Raw genomic sequence first — 21,396 nt, 5'->3', positions numbered from 1 at the left:
AAGCCCATCACCTGCTGTATCAATTCCAGATCTGACCGAAGCCACAATCTCTCCCAAAAAGTTGACTGAAATCAGTTCACCTTCCCTGAGTTGACCTTTGACCTTGTGTTGTCCAGACATCATTTCAGAAAGAGAGAGAGAGAAAAAAAAAACCCCAACTGCGACAGTACATGTATTTTATAGACACTGTGAAAGGAACAATTTCAAACCAACATTATCATCGGTTTATTGGTCAAAGGACAGAACGAACGTCGAGAACATGGTTAATCTAATTTTAGAGATGGAACCTTTGTTAAAATGAGGTTAACAGGATGTTCTACAAACAGACTGTACACAAAACACGTTTTTGTACATTATATAAAAAAACCCTGAAAAGTTAAATTGTACATGAATGCATTTAAAATTATTTTCTGTATGAAGAAGAGATTTTCTTCTTTTTTTTCTGTCTAAACCAAACCACCAAAGTTCTCTCAGCTCATTTTACAAAAACAACAACAAAAAATCTTAATTTGACATTTTGGGTTTTACATCTTAAATTAAAGCCATTTTAAGATAAATGTAAAGTGGGTTTGACACATTTAGTATCTCATCAGTCTTACTTGACTTACTAAATTATTTTAAGAATAAAATAGAAAAAAACCTAACAGTTTAAAATAATGAAAAGAAAAAAAATGAGACCAGCTTCAACACAAAATGTAGTTCAGATTTAACTTCACACAAATAACAGCTAAAAATTATATACAAGGTACCGACAAACTTATCACAGAAAGCCCTAAAGTGTAAAACCAGCGCCGGGGGACTTTTTCCTTTGATCCTGTCCTTATGGAAGACAAATGTGATCCCGTTAAAATTTTCAGGGAAACTAATTTCCAAAGCACGAATTCTTAACTCTAAAGGTGCGAGAACGGGGAGGAAACCGAATATTCAAACCTTTTCATCAGCACTTTTCTCTAAAGTCTCTAAAGTGCTCCGAGGAATCTGGACAGGAAGTGCTTCCAGGGAAGAAGAATCGGACAAAGTCGGAAAAATCTGGACAAAATCTTTCATCAAATATGGGGCGTAAAAATACTCGTTTTTGTGCACATGTGCAGTTCCAAAGTGTAAGTTGGGCATTTTAGTACTTTGGCACTTTTGTGTAGTCCTCGTTGTGGACATTCTTGCACAGACAGATGGACAGAATCATTCCCAGCAGCTGGAAAACAAAAACACACCAAAAAACATCATCATCCACTGAAAAAACACTGAACCAAGAAATGAATAACACGTGCACAAACAAATACCTGCTGTCAGTTACTTAAAGGAACAATTTAAATTATAAACCTGTACAAGTCTGGATTTGATATTAATTTGAATTCCATCCATCCATCCATTTTCTTCCGCTTTATCCGGAGTCGGGTCGCGGGGGCAGCAGCTCAAGCAAAGCCGCCCAGACCTCCTGATCCATTAATTTGAATTCACATTTTATTTTCTATAAATTCAAAGGCAGATCCAGATTTTCTACCACCACATACACCCCACTCCCCACCCCACCCCAAGAGATACATAAACGGGCAAACTCTCCATAAATATAAATGACACAAAAACTCCTCCTCCTTCTTTTTGTCTTGCTTGTGTGAAGGATAAATATGCTTTGTGATGGTTTGTAGGTTGACACTCTGAAACTACAAAGTGTGTGGCATTAAGCTCGTTTTTCACAGGGCTTCGTTCGGCCAGTTTCTGGAGTCTTCTAGGCTGAACTTGAATGTAGCCATCGTAGAATTTAAAGGGGTTCCCATGAAAAGGTTGTTGCTGTGTCATCTAATGGGAATAACTGTTTTCAGGGGACCCCTTCAAGTTCAGGGCCCTAGGCCTACCCTGGTGTCTGCTTAGAAACACCTCAGTCTATTTCCTTCAAGTTAGTATGATCCACTGCCAATAAATGTTGCCAATTTAATTCTGTAAATTTTAAAGTCGGCATTCGCTGCCCCCTACTGACTATCTGAAGACACTGGCAGTTGACCAGCCCTTACTGGATGTCTGAGGTCAATGTAGGCCGCAGATTATGACTGAACCACTTCAGCCTGCAATGTGAGTGCAGCACGAGAACACAAAGGCCACAACTCTGTGGTTTTTAATGTGAAATATTCCCAAGAAATTCCAGGTTTAAATAAATAAAATGCAGCGTTACCTGCAAGAACAATAGACTTAAAGCTGTATTCAGTATAAGAGATGCGAGTATGGCCATGTGATGTTACGAGCTGAGATACATTTACAATAAACAACGTGAAAGGCTGCGCCACTGTACCTCAAAAACAGCCACGGCGAGGCAGATACCCAGAACCACGCCAATATTGGTGCGGAGCCAAGTCTCCACGCTGGCAGCACAACCCTGATGAAGGCAAAAAGATTTGTTACCAAGGAGCGTGACATCATAAAGAGTGACATCATAAAGAATTTATAATCATAATGCTGCATTCACACGAACACTGTAAACAGAACTGGAATTAATGTCAATGTAAAGACTCAAAATATTTGCTTGAATTATCTGTAGAGTGATTTGACAGGTTTCTGTTTTGATGGTGAACAAAAGGAAAAATGTTTTTCTTTTGTTCCAAAGCTCAATGACAAACACCATTTTTACTGCACCCTTTGATCAGTGGATGTAAACACTCCCTAAACAATGACAGCTAACATATCTGTTAGCTGTTAGCCGTCCCATATAATAAAATTGTATAACTTCTGCTACAACAAAATATAAATGGTTCCAAAAACAGATTCTGTACTCAGTCATGAGTGGAGGTTTACAAATATATTCACTTCATATAAACCTATGATTCTGGTAGCAACCTAACCAACTAACTAGCTAGCGAGCTACATCCCTGCTAGTTTTAGCTAGCATGTGGCAGGTTCATAATTACTGTATGGGATATCGCCAAAAGCGCGTGTCACGGCCGACCAAGCGAAAACTTCGATGGTGTCAAATGAAGCTCCACTGGAAGTATAGAAAGTTGCAGTTCCTTGACTGGCCACATGAGGCAGGCTCCAAAACAGAGCACATTCCCATAGCTCAGAGTCCGCTTGATGTGGCTGCTAGCTGCTGTGGCAGCTGCGTCTGTTTTATTTAGATTATTTTATGACAAACAACTGGAATAATCAGTCTTATTGCTGTGGTGAAACGTCCTAACGGACCATCTAAGGCGTCCCAGCTGCAATATTTGCGCTGACTGAAACTCTCCTCAGATTTAATGCTGTATGCTAATGCGTTAGCACTTTTTGCAGCTGTTGGTAGGTTCATCCGTAAGGTCCCGTAGATGCACGATTACTGAGAAAATCAGCGGCTCAGAATTTTTAATGTCCACACAAAATGAAAACCGTTAGAACCACAGCACAGTCCCCAAAAAATCAGATTTAATAAACACCCAAATCAAGATTAGCCTGTTAGCTGGGGGTTAGGACTTTAAGAGAGGGGCGTGTTCAGGCTTCTTTCATCAAACACAGCCTCAAAGACTCCGCCCCTTTATGCATTAAAGAGTTCATCTTGTCTATGTGTCTTGTCTATGACCTAGACACGGGCTTCATATCGTCTGTTCTGGGTTTGTATAGATGAGTGATGTTACTCAGGCTTTGCCCGGTATAGATGCAGTCGATGCTTCATTGTGAGTCAGCGCTGCTGCTGGTTGGACATGACGTGCGTTTTTCAGTGATAGCTGATCATACGAGTTTGCTTATACTCCATTAACCTGTTCACTGGGTAACGTCAGTCACTAACCCACTCAATAATAAAAGTTCATGTTATATCGAGGCAAAAGTACAGAAAATGTCAGATGGAGTTGTTTTGTGCATTTGTGGATTTAGCGAGAAACTGTCCAAAAAGAGTCTTATTAAAAAAAAAAACAACAAAAAAAACAGAAATCAGAAACCTGAAACCTCACCACGTCGTATACGGGCCAGTCGGGTGTTGTAGTTTCACAGAATCCGCTGTCGGGGACACTTTCGTTATTCAGTGAGGTGTTCTGACAGGAGCACGGAAACAGCAGCTGAGAACTGTTGATGATGACCGGGTTATCGTTCCAGTCCAGACGACCGCTCCAGCCGCAGCACTGCATCTGAAACACCGGAAGAAGAAGGAGAAGATCCTCTAAGACCATCATTTATTCCATTTTTCCGCCATTATCAACACTGGCAGCTGCAACATTTCTCTCAGTCTTGTTTTGTTTGTGTAGTCAAAGCAGATGGTCGCCCCACTGAGTCTGGTCTGCTGGAGGCTTCTTCCTGTCATCAGTAACCACTGTGGGAGTTCATCACTCACGGAGTAGATCAGATCGAGATCCTTGACGTGATTTGGCTCTGCATGAATAAACTGAAGTGAGAGCATCCTGATCCACACGTCCAACTCACCGTCCTCTGGATGAAGTCCCAGGACTGCTCTGTGGCCGTGTTGTTGCCGGGGTAGTTGTCCAGGACCTTGGTGACAATGTTTGACAGCTCATCGTTTAACTGAAAGAAGACGGATGGAGATGATCAACAACGACAAAAACACTGCAACTATTTTCAGGAAGAGGACACATTTTATCAGGCTGCCACAAGACGAGATCAGTTTAGTGATTCTCTTGAAAAGACAAATGTTATTAAGAAGAAAAAACATTTGAGGCTACGGGGAGGTGATGGTCTAGTGGTTAAGCGTCGGGCTTGAGACCAGAGGATCCTCAGTCCAAATCCCAGCCTGACTGGAAAAATCACTTGGGCAAGGGCCTTAATCCTCCAGTTGCTCCTGGTGTGTAGTGGGCACCGTGTGTGCCAGCACCCTGACATCAGGGTGGATGTGAGGCATTATTGTAAAGCACTTTGAGTGTCTGATGCAGATGGAAAAGCGCTCTATATATATATATATATGCAGTCCATTTAGCATTTTACCATTTACAAAGGTCTTCAGATAATCTGCTCGAGTGGTTTATCAAGAAAATGCCTCACAATGAACACCAGAGGGCAGTGCAACACCAAATACTGTCAGCTTCAATTTAAATCAATACTTCACTGATAAACAACAAACTACAATCAGTAACACATGAGTGATGTCTTATAGTTTCACTGCAGTCTGACAGACATCTAAATTTTTAATCATAATTTTACCATTTACAGTGAAAGATTTTATGGCGTGTCAGCACTTTTATGTGACCCAGAGCAGATTTTTCTATCAGAAATAATGTACACAAAATTTAAAGCTGTACAGCCTTTCAATTTTTTCAAGATTTGAGTCATAAAAATAATTTTCTTTGGCACCACTAACATTTTATTTATGAGTGTTTAAATGGGGGATTCACAGTATGACACTAACAATATGATCAAAATGTGTGTTGTCTAGCAGAAGTCAATAGTTATTCCCCCTGAAGGGAAAAATATCAAAAGAACAGATGACTTTGAACTACTTGTGGTCGTGACCCGTATGGTCTATGACAGCGACACCACAGATCACGTGGGGGCTTCCCCAGACTTGCACAAGGGATGCTGGGAAGCACATGGCGACAGCCAATCAGAGTAGAGATGCATGGTGACGTCAGATGGCTGTTCTCTCATAGGTCACATGATGTGATCTAAAACAGTGTTAGGGAACAATTGATTCAGTTGTGGCAAAAAAAGAGAAAACGGTCACAGAAACATCACTTCTGGTTTGCTTCTGCATCAAATCAGTCGCTGGCGTTGCTAAGCACTTTGCTAAAACCTCACAGACGGAGTGCCCGGATGTGTAACCAAGTCAGTCAACTGACACCATGTCTCCGCTTTCAAAGTAAACAGTAGGTAGTGCCCAAACAATTTAAATTTAAGCAACAAAAAAATAAGCTGACTTTTAATACCAAGTGATGCTGTGACATGTTGTGTCTTTATGTGCCGTTTTAACTTTACTGTATGCGTGTTTTGTGTGCTTAAACAGGTAGTGGGGGGGGGGGGTCAAGATGGCCCTGGGTTTTGACCATGCTAATGCTCCCCAGAACCATTTTACTGAGAAAAAATGTCTGAAGGACTTTAAATGAGATGGTGAGATGATGAGGAGCTTCACTCAGTGACATAAAGATATTATTTACTTTTGTTGTAAATGACATTGATCATTCAATAAATCCACTGATGTCACAAATCTCTGTTCTTGATATTCTACTTAGCAATGATATTTTCATGAATACCTTTAATAAACCCACATGTACGTACCATTAAAGCCTAATCGTCTCAGTCTGTTTAAAGTACCTTCATCTCAGGACCTTCATACATCCAAACAAATCTGATCTATGGTGTATCACAGACAATCGACAACATATTTACATCAGCCTACGTCGATGTTCGGTCCAAGCCTTTGCCTTAGTTATATTAATAACAAACTGTATATGATAAGAAACTAAAGAATTCATACATACATTAAGACAGTAAATTAACATTAAAAACGTACATAATTAACAAGAAATAAAAGGGTGGAGTTCTTCCTCTAAGAAATCCAAATCAAATGAACCTTTACTGTCATTTAGCTGTACATACAGTTGCAGTGCAGGCAACATGAAAGGGCGTTTCTTGTAGGGATCCGGGGGGATTTGAAATAAAAACATACATCTATCCCCCCCCAAACACACACACACACTCACGCCACCCCGCCCCCTCACATACTCAGACATACACTCATATCCCTGAGATGTCAAACTGAAAATGAAATGAGATGAAAATGAAACTGACTGTTAAAGTATCCAAGTACCAGCTTGTTGTTAAAGTGTCCAAGTTAAAGTCTAAAGTACAGCGGTGACAAAGTCCCGGTCAGTTGTTCAACAATCTAACAGCTTGAGGGAGGAAGATGTTGAACAGTCTGCCAGTCCTGGTTTTGACGCTACGGAAACGTTTGCCTGATGGCAGCAGCTCAAAGTGGTTGTTGACAGAGGGTGAGAGGGTCCGAGGGTGAGAGGGTTCGAGGGTGAGAGGGTTAGAGGGTCCGAGGGTGAGAGGGTTCGAGGGTGAGAGGGTTAGAGGGTCCGAGGGTGAGAGGGGTCCCTGACAACACTGAGTGCTGTGCTCCTGCAGCAGCTCAAGAAAAGTTCCTGGACAGAGGGGAGGGGGACTCCGATGACCCTCTCAGCTCCCCTAACTGTCCTCTGCAGAGCTTTTTTTGTCTGACATACTGCAACTGGACAACCACGTTGAGATACAATAAGTCAGAATGTTCTCAAAAATCTGTTGAGGTTTAAGCTTCTAAAAACATTCTGGACTCACACACCATTCCAACTCATCAACTTTGCATAATTTATTACCACCTTTGAAAAACATCAGCTACCTATTTTATAAACCTGACCCACTCTAGAGCCCATGGATCCCCACAGGCAACACGCCAGTTTTATTTAAAATTTTTTTTTTTTTACAGAAACATTGTAATTTGTTGTTTTTATACATATACGAGGTCTGTCAGAAAAGTATCGGACCTTTTTAATTTTTGCAAAAACCATATGGATTTGAATCAGGTGTGATTGCATCAGCCAAGCTTGAACCTTCATGCGCATGCGTGAGTTTTTTCACGCCTGTCGGTTGCGTCATTCGCCTGTGAGCAGGCTTTGTGCGAGCAGTGGTCCACCCCTCTCCTCGGATTTTTATTGCGAATAAATGTCTGAACGATTTGGAGCTTTGCTGCATCAAATTTTTCCAGAAACTGTAAGAGACCTCCAGGTGGACACCATTCGGAAAATTCAGATGGCTTTCAGGGACCATTTTATGGGGATTACACAGATTAAGGAGTGCTCCAGCCGGTTTAAAGACCGCCCACAGCGTCTGAGAGCGCGGCGTCCTCACAGCCTCACAGGACATGTTGGGCATGTCCAGCTCATGCACAATTTCTCGGATACTCACATGACTAAAAACCCACCAACAGCTGTCTGAAATCCATCTCAAAGCCGTCCTGTGAGACCAACACGGAGGTGGTTTTGTCCCGCGCAATGAGCGGCACGGTGGCGCATCTGTCCGTTTCCTTTTCCATGAAAAAAACTCCTGTAACAGTGGAATGTGCCGAAAAAGTGCTGATGTCCACGCCTTCTGCCTTTTTTGTGGAAGTCAGACAACGTCCCGGATCAACAAAGCCTTTACGTTGGAAATGATCTGGTTGTTTCAGCGGGGTGTCAGCCTGTCGGAGTGCGCCGCGCTCTCAGACACTATGGGCGGTCTTTAAACCGGCTGGAGCACTCCTTAATCTGTGTAATCCCCATAAAATGGTCCCTGAAAGCCATCTGATTTTTCCGAATGGTGTCCACCTGGAGGTCTCTCACAGTTTCTGGAAAAATTTGATGCAGCAAAGCTCCAAATCGTTCAGACATTTATTCGCAATAAAAATCCGACGAGAGGGGTGGACCACTGCTCACACAAAGCCTGCTCACAGGCGAATGACGCAACCGACAGGCGTGAAAAAACTCACACATGCGCACGAAGGTTCAAGCTTGGCTGATGCAATCACACCTGATTCAAATCCATATGGTTTTTGCAAAAAAATAAAAAGGTCTGATACTTTTCTGACAGACCTCGTATAAAACCACACTTACATGGACATGATGATTTTTTATTACTATTTTTTAACAAAACTACACAAAACAGACATGGTCATTTTCATTTTATATACAGGTTCTGATCATACGTGTAATTAAAATATCATGAAAAAGTTTATTTATTTCAGTAATTCCATTCAAAAAGTGAAACCTGTATAATTTATACATTCATTCCACACAGACTGATATATTTCAAGTGTTTATTTCTTTTCATTTTGATAATTATAACTGACAACTAATGAAAACCCCAAATTCAGTATCTCAGGAAATTAGAATATTGTGAAAAGGTTGAATATTGAAGACACCTGGTGTCAGACTCTAATCAGCTAATTAACTCCAAACACCTGCAAAGGTCTTTTAACTGGTCTCTCAGTCTAGTTCTGTAGGTTACACAATCATGGGGCAGACTGCTGACTGGATGTCTTGCCTGGACTAAAGACAAAAAGGACTCTGGACTGCTGCTGAGTGCTCCAAAGTTATGTTCTCTGATCAAAGTACATTTTGCATTTCCTTTGGAAATCAAGGTCCCAGAGTCTGAAGGAAGACAGGAGAGGCACAGAATCCATGTTGCTTGAGGTCCAGTGTAAAGTTTCCACAGTCAGTGATGGTTTGGGGTGCCATGTCATCTGCTGGTGTTGGTCCACTGTGTTTTCTGAGGTCCAAGGTCAACATGGCCGTCTACCAGGAAGTTGTAGAGCACTTCATGCTTCCTGCTGCTGACCAACTTTATGGAGATACAGATTTCATTTTCCAACAGGACTTGGCACATGCACACAGTGCCAAAGCTACCAGGATCTGGTCTAAGGACCATGTTGTCCCTGCTCTTAATTGGCCAGCAAACTCGCCTGACCTTTAATCTCATAGAAAATCTACGGGGTATTGTGAAGAGGAAGATGTGACGCCAGACCCAACAATGCAGAAGAGCTGAAGGCCACCATCAGAGCAACCTGGGCTCTCATACCACCTGAGCAGTGCCACAGACTGATCGACTCCATGCCATGCCGCACTGCTGCAGGAATTCAGGCAAAAGGAGCCCCGACTACGTATTGAGTGCTGGACATGATCATACTGTTCATGTTCATACTTTTCAGTTGGCCAACATTTCTAGAAATCCCTTTTTTGTAGTGGTCTTAAATAATATTCTAATTTTCTGAGATACTGAATTTGGGATTTTCATTAGTTGTCAGTTATAACCAACAAAATTAAAAGAAATAAACACTTTTAAAATATCAGTCTGTGTGTAATGAATGAATATAATATACAAGTTTCACTTTTTGAATGGAATTACTGAAATAAATCAACTTTTTCATGATATTGTAATTATAATGGTCAAATAATTACAAATAATGTAATTATTTGACCATGTATATATATATATATATATATATATATATATATATATATATATATATATATATATATATATATATATATATATATATATATATATATATATATATATATATATATATATATATATATATGTATACACACACATACATGGCCATGGTGTTTTGTTTTGTTTTTACTTTGGCCATCTATTCCTTTAATTTATCAGATGTGTGTCAGTGGCTCAGACAGTGGCGGCTGATTTATTTGCTTTCTCTGCTGCCTCATTACTGAACATTCCTTTGGTCTGATGTTATGACAAACTGTGGGTGTGAACATCACCCAGTCAGACACACGGTGAGCATCACTGGGTGTTGCTACATTCCGGCACGCTGCAGTCACCTGCACACGCTGCCGGTGTTTGTCTGAACTGAACACACGAGATTCTCTCATGATGACTTGGAGGGCGGATTTACAAACAAAGGATGAACTCACCGCCTCCTTCTTGAAGTAGATGAGCACGCCGACCACCACCTGGGTGATGAGGATCAACAGCAGGCATGTGAAGTACTGAGAAGATACAACAAAACACCGATCAGTTTACTGGTCCAACGCTCACGTCTGAACACCTCAGTGGTCCAGGAATATTTGCAACTTTGATCCAGTTATGAGTTCAGCAACAACAAAAGGTCCAGATGAATAAATGTGATGAAAGACGAGAATGAAATCCAACAAAAGCACCAATTAGAGGAAGTAGATGAATGTCCCTCATGTTGGTGCTCACCAGGCCCAGCAGGCAGCGGACCTCATAAATGGCCCCCAAACAGCCGAAGAAGCCCAACAGCATGGAGAAAACTCCAACTCCCATCAGGACGTAACAGGCCACCTTCACAGTGGTGGAGCTATCTGCAGAGGGAGGAAAAAAACACGACGAAGTGCATCGTCTTATTAATTTACACACAACATACAGCCACATAGGAGCCGGGGAACCGGACCAACCTCAGGGCTCATATTTCATTCATCCCATAGAAACTGATCTCATCAATCACATCCCTTTATCCGGCAGAGGGCGGGCTTTAGCACGTATCTAAACTACCTCATCATGGCTGCCACCGACGTGAAACAATGGATGGTGAGCTTACTTTCCAACCCTGCTCCTGGAGGTCACCTGTCCTTCATACTTTTCACATCCACCTGCTTGAGTCAAACCTGATCAGTTAACACAGGTGTTTCCCAGCTCGTGATTGGCTCAGCACACCTGGTGCAGTTAATGAGCTGTGGGTGGAGCGGACAGAGTTGTCAAACAGGTGACGTCCAGGAGCAGGGCTGGAGATGCCGGGACTAGAACATCCTCAGTTTGTTTCCCTGTTAAGACAGGAAAAGAAAAAAAATCACTAAGGGTAGAAAATAAACAAGACATAATAAATAAAAAAAGAAAAAGGAAAGAAAATGAAGGAAGAAGAGGAATAATAATAATAATATGCTCCAGCGCCCCATGACCCTTAATTGGAGTAAGCAGGTATTGAAAATAGATGGATGCATAATAATAATAATAATAATAATAATAATAATAATAATAATAATAATAATAATAATAATGGGCCATGCTCATGCATCGGTCCGGTGTCGCTGACCGAACGGTTCCCCTTAAAAATCTGCCCCCCGCCTCCCTTGTGCATGCGTCATTAGCCACAGTTCACGGATTAAAAACTTGTTTCTGCTTCAAACTGCCTTTTTCATAAAGTTTTTTTTTATTTATTATTTCATAATAAAAACAGTGAAAGTGATCAGAGTGCCGCGACTACACGAGCTGCTAGTGTTCACGGTGTGTAGGTCAATTCAAAACTTCACCGATTATCGCCTCGTTTCTGCTTAAAACGGACTATAGAATGATTTAAGAGGTTGTACTTTGTCATCTGATGGTTAATAATCACATTAATCCATTTGATCACTTTGGGTGAAGAGACTCAGTCTCAGACGAGCTGCTGTGGTCCGAAATGACGCATGCACAATAAAAGTAGGGCGGGCCAATTTTTAGGGCCGGACGGTTCTGTCTGTGAAACTGGGACATTCCACATAAGTTTGTTAATAACAAAACAAATATAATGCAACGCTAAAATACCCTCGGCTGTATGAGCATAAAAATAGGAAACAGAATGCGGCATATTGTCCTCTTAAAATAGTTCAAGGTTATCCATTTTGAACTTGTCCAAGGTCTGTATCCCCAGAATGTTTTCTGTGATATTGAAGACTCTGACAGTAACAAGACTGGACTTATGCTGAGCACAGACAGGCGGACGGACAGACAGGCGGACGGACAGATGCCAGGCCTTCACAGTGTGGACTCGTCCCATTTCCAGAAAAAGTGAATGTCTTAAGGCATTTTTGAGTAAAAGCAAACAAACAAGTGTTTCTACAACCCCTGGCAAAAATGATGGAATCACCGTCCTCGGAGGATGTTCATTCAGTTGTTTAATTTTGTAGAAAAAAAGCAGATCACAGACATGACACAAAACTAAAGTCATTTCAAATGGCAACTTTCTGGCTTTAAGAAACACTATAAGAAATCAGGAAAAAAATTGTGGCAGTCAGCAACGGTTACTTTTTTAGACCAAGCAGAGGGAAAAAAATATGGACTCACTCAATTCTGAGGAAAAAATTATGGAATCATGAAAAACAAAAGAACGCTCCAACGCATCACTAGTACTCTTCATCAATCTGGCTCCAACTTTCTCTGATTGCTGTTGCCAGATCAGCTTTGCAGGTTGGAGCCTTGTCATGGACCATTTTCTTCAACTTCCACCAAAGATTTTCAATTGGATTAAGATCTGGACTATTTGCAGGCCATGACATTGACCCTATGTGTCTTTTTGTAAGGAATGTTTTCACAGTTTTTGCTCTATGGCAAGATGCATTATCATCTTGAAAAATGATTTCATCATCCCCAAACATCCTTTCAATTGATGGGATAAGAAAAGTGTCCAAAATATCAACGTAAACTTGTGCATTTATTGATGATGTAATGACAGCCATCTCCCCAGTGCCTTTACCTGACATGCAGCCCCATATCATCAATGACTGTGGAAATTTACATGTTCTCTTCAGGCAGTCATCTTTATAAATCTCATTGGAACGGCACCAAACAAAAGTTCCAGCATCATCAACTTGCCCAATGCAGATTCGAGATTCATCACTGAATATGACTTTCATCCAGTCATCCACAGTCCACGATTGCTTTTCCTTAGCCCATTGTAACCTTGTTTTTTTCTGTTTAGGTGTTAATGATGGCTTTCGTTTAGCTTTTCTGTATGTAAATCCCATTTCCTTTAGGCGGTTTCTTACAGTTCGGTCACAGACGTTGACTCCAGTTTCCTCCCATTCGTTCCTCATTTGTTTTGTTGTGCATTTTCGATTTTTGAGACATATTGCTTTAAGTTTTCTGTCTTGACGCTTTGATGTCTTCCTTGGTCTACCAGTATGTTTGCCTTTAACAACCTCCCCATGTTGTTTGTATTTGGTCCAGCGTTTAGACACAGCTGACTGTGAACAACCAACATCTTTTGCACCATTGCGTGATGATTTACCCTCTTTTAAGAGTTTGATAATCCTCTCCTTTGTTTCAATTGACATCTCTCGTGTTGGAGCCATGATTCATGTCAGTCCACTTGGTGCAACAGCTCTCCAAGGTGTGATCACTCCTTTTTAGATGCAGACTAACGAGCAGATCTGATTTGATGCAGGTGTTAGTTTTGGGGATGAAAATTTACAGGGTGATTCCATAATTTATTCCTCAGAATTGAGTGAGTCCATATTTTTTTCCCTCTGCTTGGTCTAAAAAAGTAACCGTTACTGACTGCCACAATTTTTTTTCTTGATTTTTTATAGTGTCTCTTAAAGCCAGAAAGTTGCCATTTGAAATGACTTTAGTTTTGTGTCATGTCTGTGATCTGCTTTTTTTCTACAAAATTAAAAAACTGAATGAACATCCTCCGAGGCCAGTGATTCCATAATTATTGCCAGGGATTGTAGTAAAAAAAAAAGTAGAAAAGGGGGTGTTCACAATAATAGTAGCATCTGCTGTTGACGCTACAAACTCAAAACTATTATGTTCAAACTGCTTTTTTAGCAATCCTGTGAATCACTAAACTAGTATTTAGTTGTATAACCACAGTTTTTCATGATTTCTTCACATCTGCGAGGCATTAATTTTGTTGGTTTGGAACCAAGATTTTGCTGGTTTACTAGTGTGCTTGGGGTCATTGTCTTGTTTAAACACCCATTTCAAGGGCATGTCCTCTTCAGCATAAGGCAACATGACCTCTTCAAGTATTTTGACATATCCAAACTGATCCACGATACCTGGTATGTGATATATAGGCCCAACACCATAGTAGGAGAAACATGCCCATATCATGATGCTTGCACCACCATGCTTCACTGTCTTCACTGTGAACTGTGGCTTGAATTCAGAGTTTGGGGGTCATCTCACAAACTGTCTGCGGCCCTTGGACCCAAAAAGAACAATTTTACTCTCATCAGTCCACAAAATATTCCTCCATTTCTCTTTAGGCCAGTTGATGTGTTCTTTGGCAAATTGTAACCTCTTTTGCATGTCTTTTATTTAACAGAGGGACTTTGCGGAGGATTCTTGCAAATAAATTAGCTTCACACAGGCGTCTTCTAACTGTCACAGCACTTACAGGTAACTCCAGACTGTCTTTGATCATCCTGGAGCTGATCAATGGGTGAGCCTTTGCCATTCTGGTTATTCTTCTATCCATTGTGATGATTGTTTTCCGTTTTCTTCCACGCGTCTCTGTTTTTTTTTGTGTCCATTTTAAAGCATTGGAGATGAACAGCCTATAATTTTTTGCACCTGCGTATAAGTTTTCCCCTCCCCAATCAATGTTTTAATCAAACTACGCTGTTCTTCTGAACAATGTCTTGAACGTCCCATTTTCCTCAGGCTTTCAAAGAGAAAAGCATGTTCAACAGGTGCTGGCTTCATCCTTAAATAGGGGACACTTGATTCACACCTGTTTGTTCCACAAAACTGACGAACTCACTGACTGAATGTCACACTACTATTATTGTGAACACCCGCTTTTCTACTTTTTTTTTTTACTAATACCCCAATTTCATAGCCTTAAGAGTGTGCATATCATGAATGCTTGGTCTTGTTGGATTTGTGAGAATCTACTGAATCTACTGGTACCTTGTTTCCCATGTAACAATAAGAAATATACTCAAAATCTGGATTAATCTTTTTAGTTACATAGCACTACTATTATTCTGAACACTAGTGTATACAACCTACTGGTTAAAAGCAAACAGCAAACAAACAAATATGTGTTTCTAGGATACTATTCCAGGCTAAATAAGATTTTGATGATTGCTGAGCCCAAAGATGCCTAATTAGGTCACTAATTAGGGTTGAAGGTCAAGAAGTGCAAACCTTAAAAGGAAGAAATATGACTGTGTTCTATTCTAGGGGTATTTTTATGCTAAAAAGAATCTGGTATTTGCAAAGTGCACAAATTCTTAATTAAATTACTAATTAGGGTCAAAGTTCAATGTGTACAACATTATGTTTTTTCATCAAATATGTCTTCTTGCACCGTCAATCCAAATGGTTATTGGCAAAAAGCAGACGTATGTTTGTGTTTCTGGGGTAGTTTGCTACCGTTGTGTGGGCCGCCAGAAGAGGAGGTACTGCTGGCCCACCACCAGAGGGTACCCTGCCTGAACTGCGGGCTTCAGGCACGAGAGGGCGCTGCCGCCACGGACACAGCCGGGGGTGACAGCTGTCACTCATTATCTCTTGACAGCTGTCACCCATCTACACTTCATCATCCCACTCCATAAAGACCGGACGTCATCTCCACCTCGTTGCCGAGATATCGTCTACCTTAGGAGGTAACCTTCTCAGCCTGCATATCCAGATAAGTGGTTACTCAGACACTGCACGAGTGTGTGTTAGAGGTGGAGGTGAAATTCCCACTGTTATTGTTACTGGGTGTTCACACACCCACATCTGATTGTCTCTGCTCCTCGCCAGCAGTACCAGATCCGACACGCGGAGACAGTGGCCACCTGGGGTGTTCGGGATTTGGCGGCTCCAGTATTCTCCAGGTTCGGTGGCGGAGGAAATTGTGTGCTTCCGGTTCTTCTCAGGACAGACGTCCTCTATCCTCGAGCCTGCCCACACGTCACCTTTGCTAATTGACTATTGTACATATTCTGTAATCTGCTGTGTTTGGTTGTGCTTTTCACAACAGTAAAGTGTTCATATTTGACTCTTTCATTGTCCGTTCCTTTACGCCCCCTGTTGTGGGTCTGTGTCACTACACTTTCACAACAGCTACATTAAATACAAATCAAATCAAATCAATTTTATTTATATAGTGCCAAATCACAACAAACAGTTGCCCCAAGGTGCTTTATATTGTAAGGCAAAAAACCATACAATAATTACAGAAAAACCCCAAAGGTCAAAACAACCCCCTGTGAAGAAGCACTTGGCGACAGTGAGAAGGAAAAACTCCCTTTTAACAGGAAGAAACCTCCAGCAGAACCAGGCTCAGGGAGGGGCAGTCTTCTGCTGGGACTGGTTGGGGCTGAGAGGAGAGAATCAGGAAAAAGACATGCTGTGGAGGGGAGCAGAGATCAATCACTAATGATTAAGTGCAGAGTGGTGCATACAGAGCAAAAAGAGAAAGAAACACTCAGTGCATCATGGGAACCCCCCAGCAAAACTAAAGTCATTTCAAATGGCAACTTTCTGGCTTTAAGAAACACTATAAGAAATCAAGAAAAAAAGATTGTGGCAGTCAGTAACGGTTACTTTTTTTAGACCAAGCACAGGAAAAAAAATATGGAATCACTCAATTCTGAGGAAAAAATTATGGAATCACCCTGTAAATTTTCATCCCCCAAACTAACACCTGCATCAAATCAGATCTGCTCGTTAGTCTGCATCTAAAAAGGAATGATCACACCTTGGAGAGCTGTTGCACCAAGTGGACTGACATGAATCATGGCTCCAACATGAGAGATGTCAGTTGAAACAAAGGAGAGGATTACACAAACTCTTAAAAGAGGGTAAATCATCACGCAATGTTGCAAAAGATGTTGGTTGTTCACAGTCAGCTGTGTCTAAACTCTGGACCAAATACAAACAACATGGGAAGGTTGTTAAAGGCAAACATACTGGTAGACCAAGGAAGACATCAAAGCGTCAAGACAGAAAACTTAAAGAAATATGTCTCAAAAATCGAAAATGCACAACAAAACAAATGAGGAACGAATGGGAGGAAACTGGAGTCAACGTCTGTGACCGAACTGTAAGAAACCGCCTAAAGGCAATGGGATTTACATACAGAAAAGCTAAACGAAAGCCATCATTAACAACTATACAGAAAAAAACAAGGTTACAATGGGCTAAGGAAAAGCAATCATGGACTGTGGATGACTGGATGAAAGTCATATTCAGTGATGAATCTCGAATCTGCATTGGGCAAGGTGATGATGCTGGAACTTTTGTTTGGTGCCATTCCAATGAGATTTATAAAGATGACTGCCTGAAGAGAACATGTAAATTTCCACAGTCATTGATGATATGGGGCTGCATGTCAGGTAACGACACTGGGGAGATGGCTGTCATTACATCATCACTAAATGCACAAGTTTACGTTGATATTTTGGACAATTGAAAGGATGTTTGGGGATTATGAAATAATTTTTCAAGATGATAATGCATCTTGCCATAGAGCAAAAACTGCGAAAACATTCCTTGCAAAAAGACACATAGGGTCAATGTCATGGCATAGGGTCAATGTCAACGAGCAGATCTGATTTGATGCAGGTGTTAGTTTGGGGGATGAAAATTTACAGGGTGATTCCATAATTTTTTCCTCAGAATTAAGTGATTCCATATTTTTTTCCTCTGCTTGGTCTAAAAAAGTAACCGTTACTGACTGCCACAATCTTTTTTTCTTGATTTCTTATAGTGTTTCTTAAAGCCAGAAAGTTTCCATTTGAAATTACTTTAGTTTTGTGTCATGTCTGTGATCTGCTTTTTTTTTCTACAAAATTAAACAACTGAATGAACATCCTCCGAGGCCGGTGATTCCATAATTTTTGCCAGGGGTTGTAGAATTAACAGGGAGCCAATGAACAGAGGCCAATATGGGTGAAATATGCTCTCTCCTTCTAGTCCCCTGATCAAAAATGACTCCAAGATTTCTCACAGTATTACTAGAGGTCAGGGTAATGCCATCCAGAGTAAGGATCTGGTTAGACACCATGTTTCTAAGATTTGTGGAGCCAAGTACAATAACTTCATTTTATCTTAATTTAAAAGCAGGAAATTAGAGGTCATCCATGTCTTTATGTCTGTAAGACATTCCTGCAGTTTAACTAATTGGTGTGTGTCCTCTGACTTCATGGATAGATAAAGCTGGGTATCATCTGCGTAACAATGAAAATTTAAGCAATGCTTTCTAATAATACTACCTAAGGGAAGCATGTATAAAGTGAATAAAATTGGTCCTAGCACAGAACCTTGTGGAACTCCATAATTAACCTTAGTCTATGAAGAAGACTCCCCATTTACATGAACAAATTGTAATCTATTAGATAAATATGATTCAAACCACCGCAGCGCAGTGCCTCTAATACCTATGGCATGCTCTAATCTCTGTAATAAAATTTTATGGTCAACAGTATCAAAAGCAGCACTGAGGTCTAACAGGACAAGCACAGAGATGAGTCCACTGTCTGAGGCCATAAGAAGATCATTTGTAACCTTCACTAATGCTGTTTCTGTACTATGATGAATTCTAAAACCTGACTGAAACTCTTCAAATAGACCATTCCTCTACAGATGATCAGTTAGCTGTTTTACAACTACCCTTTCAAGAATTTTTGAGAGAAAAGGAAGGTTGGAGATTGGCCTATAATTAGCTAAGATAGCTGGGTCAAGTGATGGCTTTTTAAGTAATGGTTTAATTACTGCCACCTTAAAGTCTGTGGTACATAGCCAACTAATAAAGATAGATTGATCATTTTTAAGATCGAAGCATTAATTAATGGTAGGGCTTCCTTGAGCAGCCTGGTAGGAATGGGGTCTAATAGACATGTTGATTGTTTGGATGAAGTGACTAATGAAAATAACTCAGACAGAACAATCAGAGAGAAAGAGTCTAACCAAATACCGGCATCACTGAAAGCAGCCAAAGAGAACGATATGTCTTTGGGATGGTTATGAGTAATTTTTTCTGTAATAGTTAAAATTTTACTTGCAAAGAAAGTCATGAAGTCATTACTAGTTAAAGTTAAAGGAATACTCGACTCAATAGAGCTCTGACTCTTTGTCAGCCTGGCTACAGTGCTGAAAAGAAACCTGGGGTTGTTCTTATTTTCTTCAATTAGTGATGAGTAGTAAGATGTCCTAGCTTTATGGAAGGCTTTTTTTGTAGAGCAACAGACTCTTTTTCCAGGCTAAGTGAAGATCTTCTAAATTAGTGAGACGCCATTTTCTCTCCAACTTACGGGTTATCTGCTTGAAGCTACGAGTTTGTGAGTTATACCACGGAGTCAGGCACTTCTGATTTAAGGCTCTCTTTTTCAGAGGAGCTACAGCATCCAAAGTTGTGCTCAATGAGGATGTAAAACTATTGACAAGATAATCTATCTCACTCACAGAGTTTAGGTAGCTACTCTGCACTGTGTTGGTATACGCGTATGGCATTGAAGAACATAACAAAGAAGGAATAAGCCTAGTTACAGCGCTTTCCGAAAGACTTCCGAAAGCTTTCCGAAATACAAATCTCGCCAACCACGATACGCATTATCATACACATTATATGGTACACACCAATAATTAAGGTCAAAGGTCATTAAAAAACTATTTTATTTCATATCATCGCTCCAAGTAAGAAGTCCAGAAGAATTATGCAATTAACAGAAGTAACTAAGCGGTGTGATAGACATGAAGAGCCTTACAGATCATAATTTAAGAATAAGATCCCCAGCCCCTCGGAACCTTCAATTAAGCTGTCCAATGTATACGACTCAACTAACCATGATCACTAGGGTTATGACAAATCTCAAATTTATTAGCCTGGGGTTATAAATGATGAACTTTTAACTAAAACTCACAAAAATGACTTTGGTTTTGCCAGACCTTGAAAAAACCTCCCGCACCTAAGACAGTTTCGTACTTCACATTAAAACACCTAACGGCTCAAACACTCTTTATTATAACATGTCACTTTTACATACAATACACATGAGGAATACATGAAAATGAGTACATATAGCATTTGTAGTATTTTAAATAGTGTTTCAGATTTGTATATTCGTGTTAATAAATTTGCAGTTAAGATATTTATCTGTTTTACAAGTAGAACGAACCTCCTCCATCAACTTTACAGCCGTCTCAGCTACTATGTTGGAGCAAGGCACATCAAGCACTGATAGTTCCTTTTTCCAGTGGGTAAAGAAGCATTTCACAGCTTTGGGACACTTACGTTTGGATATTGCTGACAGCAGGTCTTCATAATTCATCTCTTAATAGTGTTGGTTAGAAAACTAGGCCCGCGACCATGTAGTTGCAATGAAATCACAAGTTACCCTCAGCTGTTCTTGCCAATTTGGAAGAAGGAAAAATGCAATAAGTGCAAAAATTCCTCATGAGTTCCACCTGGCACTGTGAGTGTTGGCAGCTTGTGCCATTTGATGTGAGGCCATTTTTCCTCCATTTTGTAAAACGTGTATGCTTCACAAAGCTCAAAAAGGAATTTAAAATCATGTCTCCAGCCAACGTTCTCATACTCTGGTATCACTTCTGTGTCCATGTATGCATTTTGCAAATCATCATACTGTTCCAAAATCTCATCAATAAACTCATAGTTAATGTTCGGTGACCGTATAGGAAAAAAGAAGTTCAACACATGTCGCAGAACAAGATCAAGAATCTGGTGCTGGCAGCCGATGTATTGAGGTTCATCGAATCCCTTGTGTCGAAATGTTCTCTGAAGCCTGGCTACAACACCATTTTTGCAACCAGTATTGACTGCTGTTGTGTCAGAGATGATCATCTGAATACTGTTATATTTTATCTGTTATCAATTTGATCTATTTTACCTTTTTTTAATTTCTTTTAATTATTGTTTATTAATATATTTTAGCAATATTTATTTGTATATATTTTCTTGTTATTTCTTGATACTTGCTAATTCTTTTCTTGTTACGTTATTTTTAAATAGTATTGTGTAAACTCATGTATTTTTAAAAGTGATGTGGTGCTAGGTGCGGGAGGTTTTTTCATGATCCAATGAAATAAACTTCAAAAAAGTGATCTATGGATAAAAGTTCATCAAATGCAACATCAGGAAAATGAAAGTTTTGAAAAAGGTTTTGTAGTCATAACCCTAATGATCACCCATCATGACTAATTGTTCACCAACTACAGGATCCAAATAACTCACACGTTTAGAAGAAGTATTGATCAAATAATGTCAACTGTCAC

At 40.3% G+C, this 21,396-nt stretch overlaps 1 protein-coding gene across 1 annotated transcript in view; it reads right to left on the bottom strand.

The window, feature by feature from the left end:
- Positions 1-209: 209 nt before the first annotated feature.
- LOC117501484 (CD82 antigen-like) overlaps positions 210-21,396 on the bottom strand; it is a 59,520-nt gene continuing 38,333 nt past the window's right edge. Inside the window, exons 4-9 of the mRNA XM_034160384.1 lie at positions 10,648-10,769; positions 10,359-10,433; positions 4,378-4,476; positions 3,912-4,085; positions 2,285-2,368; positions 210-1,192 (exon numbers count right to left, since the gene is read on the bottom strand). Of these exons, the coding sequence (XP_034016275.1) occupies positions 1,115-1,192; positions 2,285-2,368; positions 3,912-4,085; positions 4,378-4,476; positions 10,359-10,433; positions 10,648-10,769 (632 nt within the window). The 3' untranslated portion in view covers positions 210-1,114. The remainder of the gene's footprint in view (positions 1,193-2,284; positions 2,369-3,911; positions 4,086-4,377; positions 4,477-10,358; positions 10,434-10,647; positions 10,770-21,396) is intronic.

This window comes from Thalassophryne amazonica, chromosome 2, assembly GCF_902500255.1.
Source record: "Thalassophryne amazonica chromosome 2, fThaAma1.1, whole genome shotgun sequence".
Taxonomy (NCBI): Eukaryota; Metazoa; Chordata; class Actinopteri; order Batrachoidiformes; family Batrachoididae; genus Thalassophryne; species Thalassophryne amazonica.
This window is presented reverse-complemented; position numbering and strand designations above follow the sequence as displayed.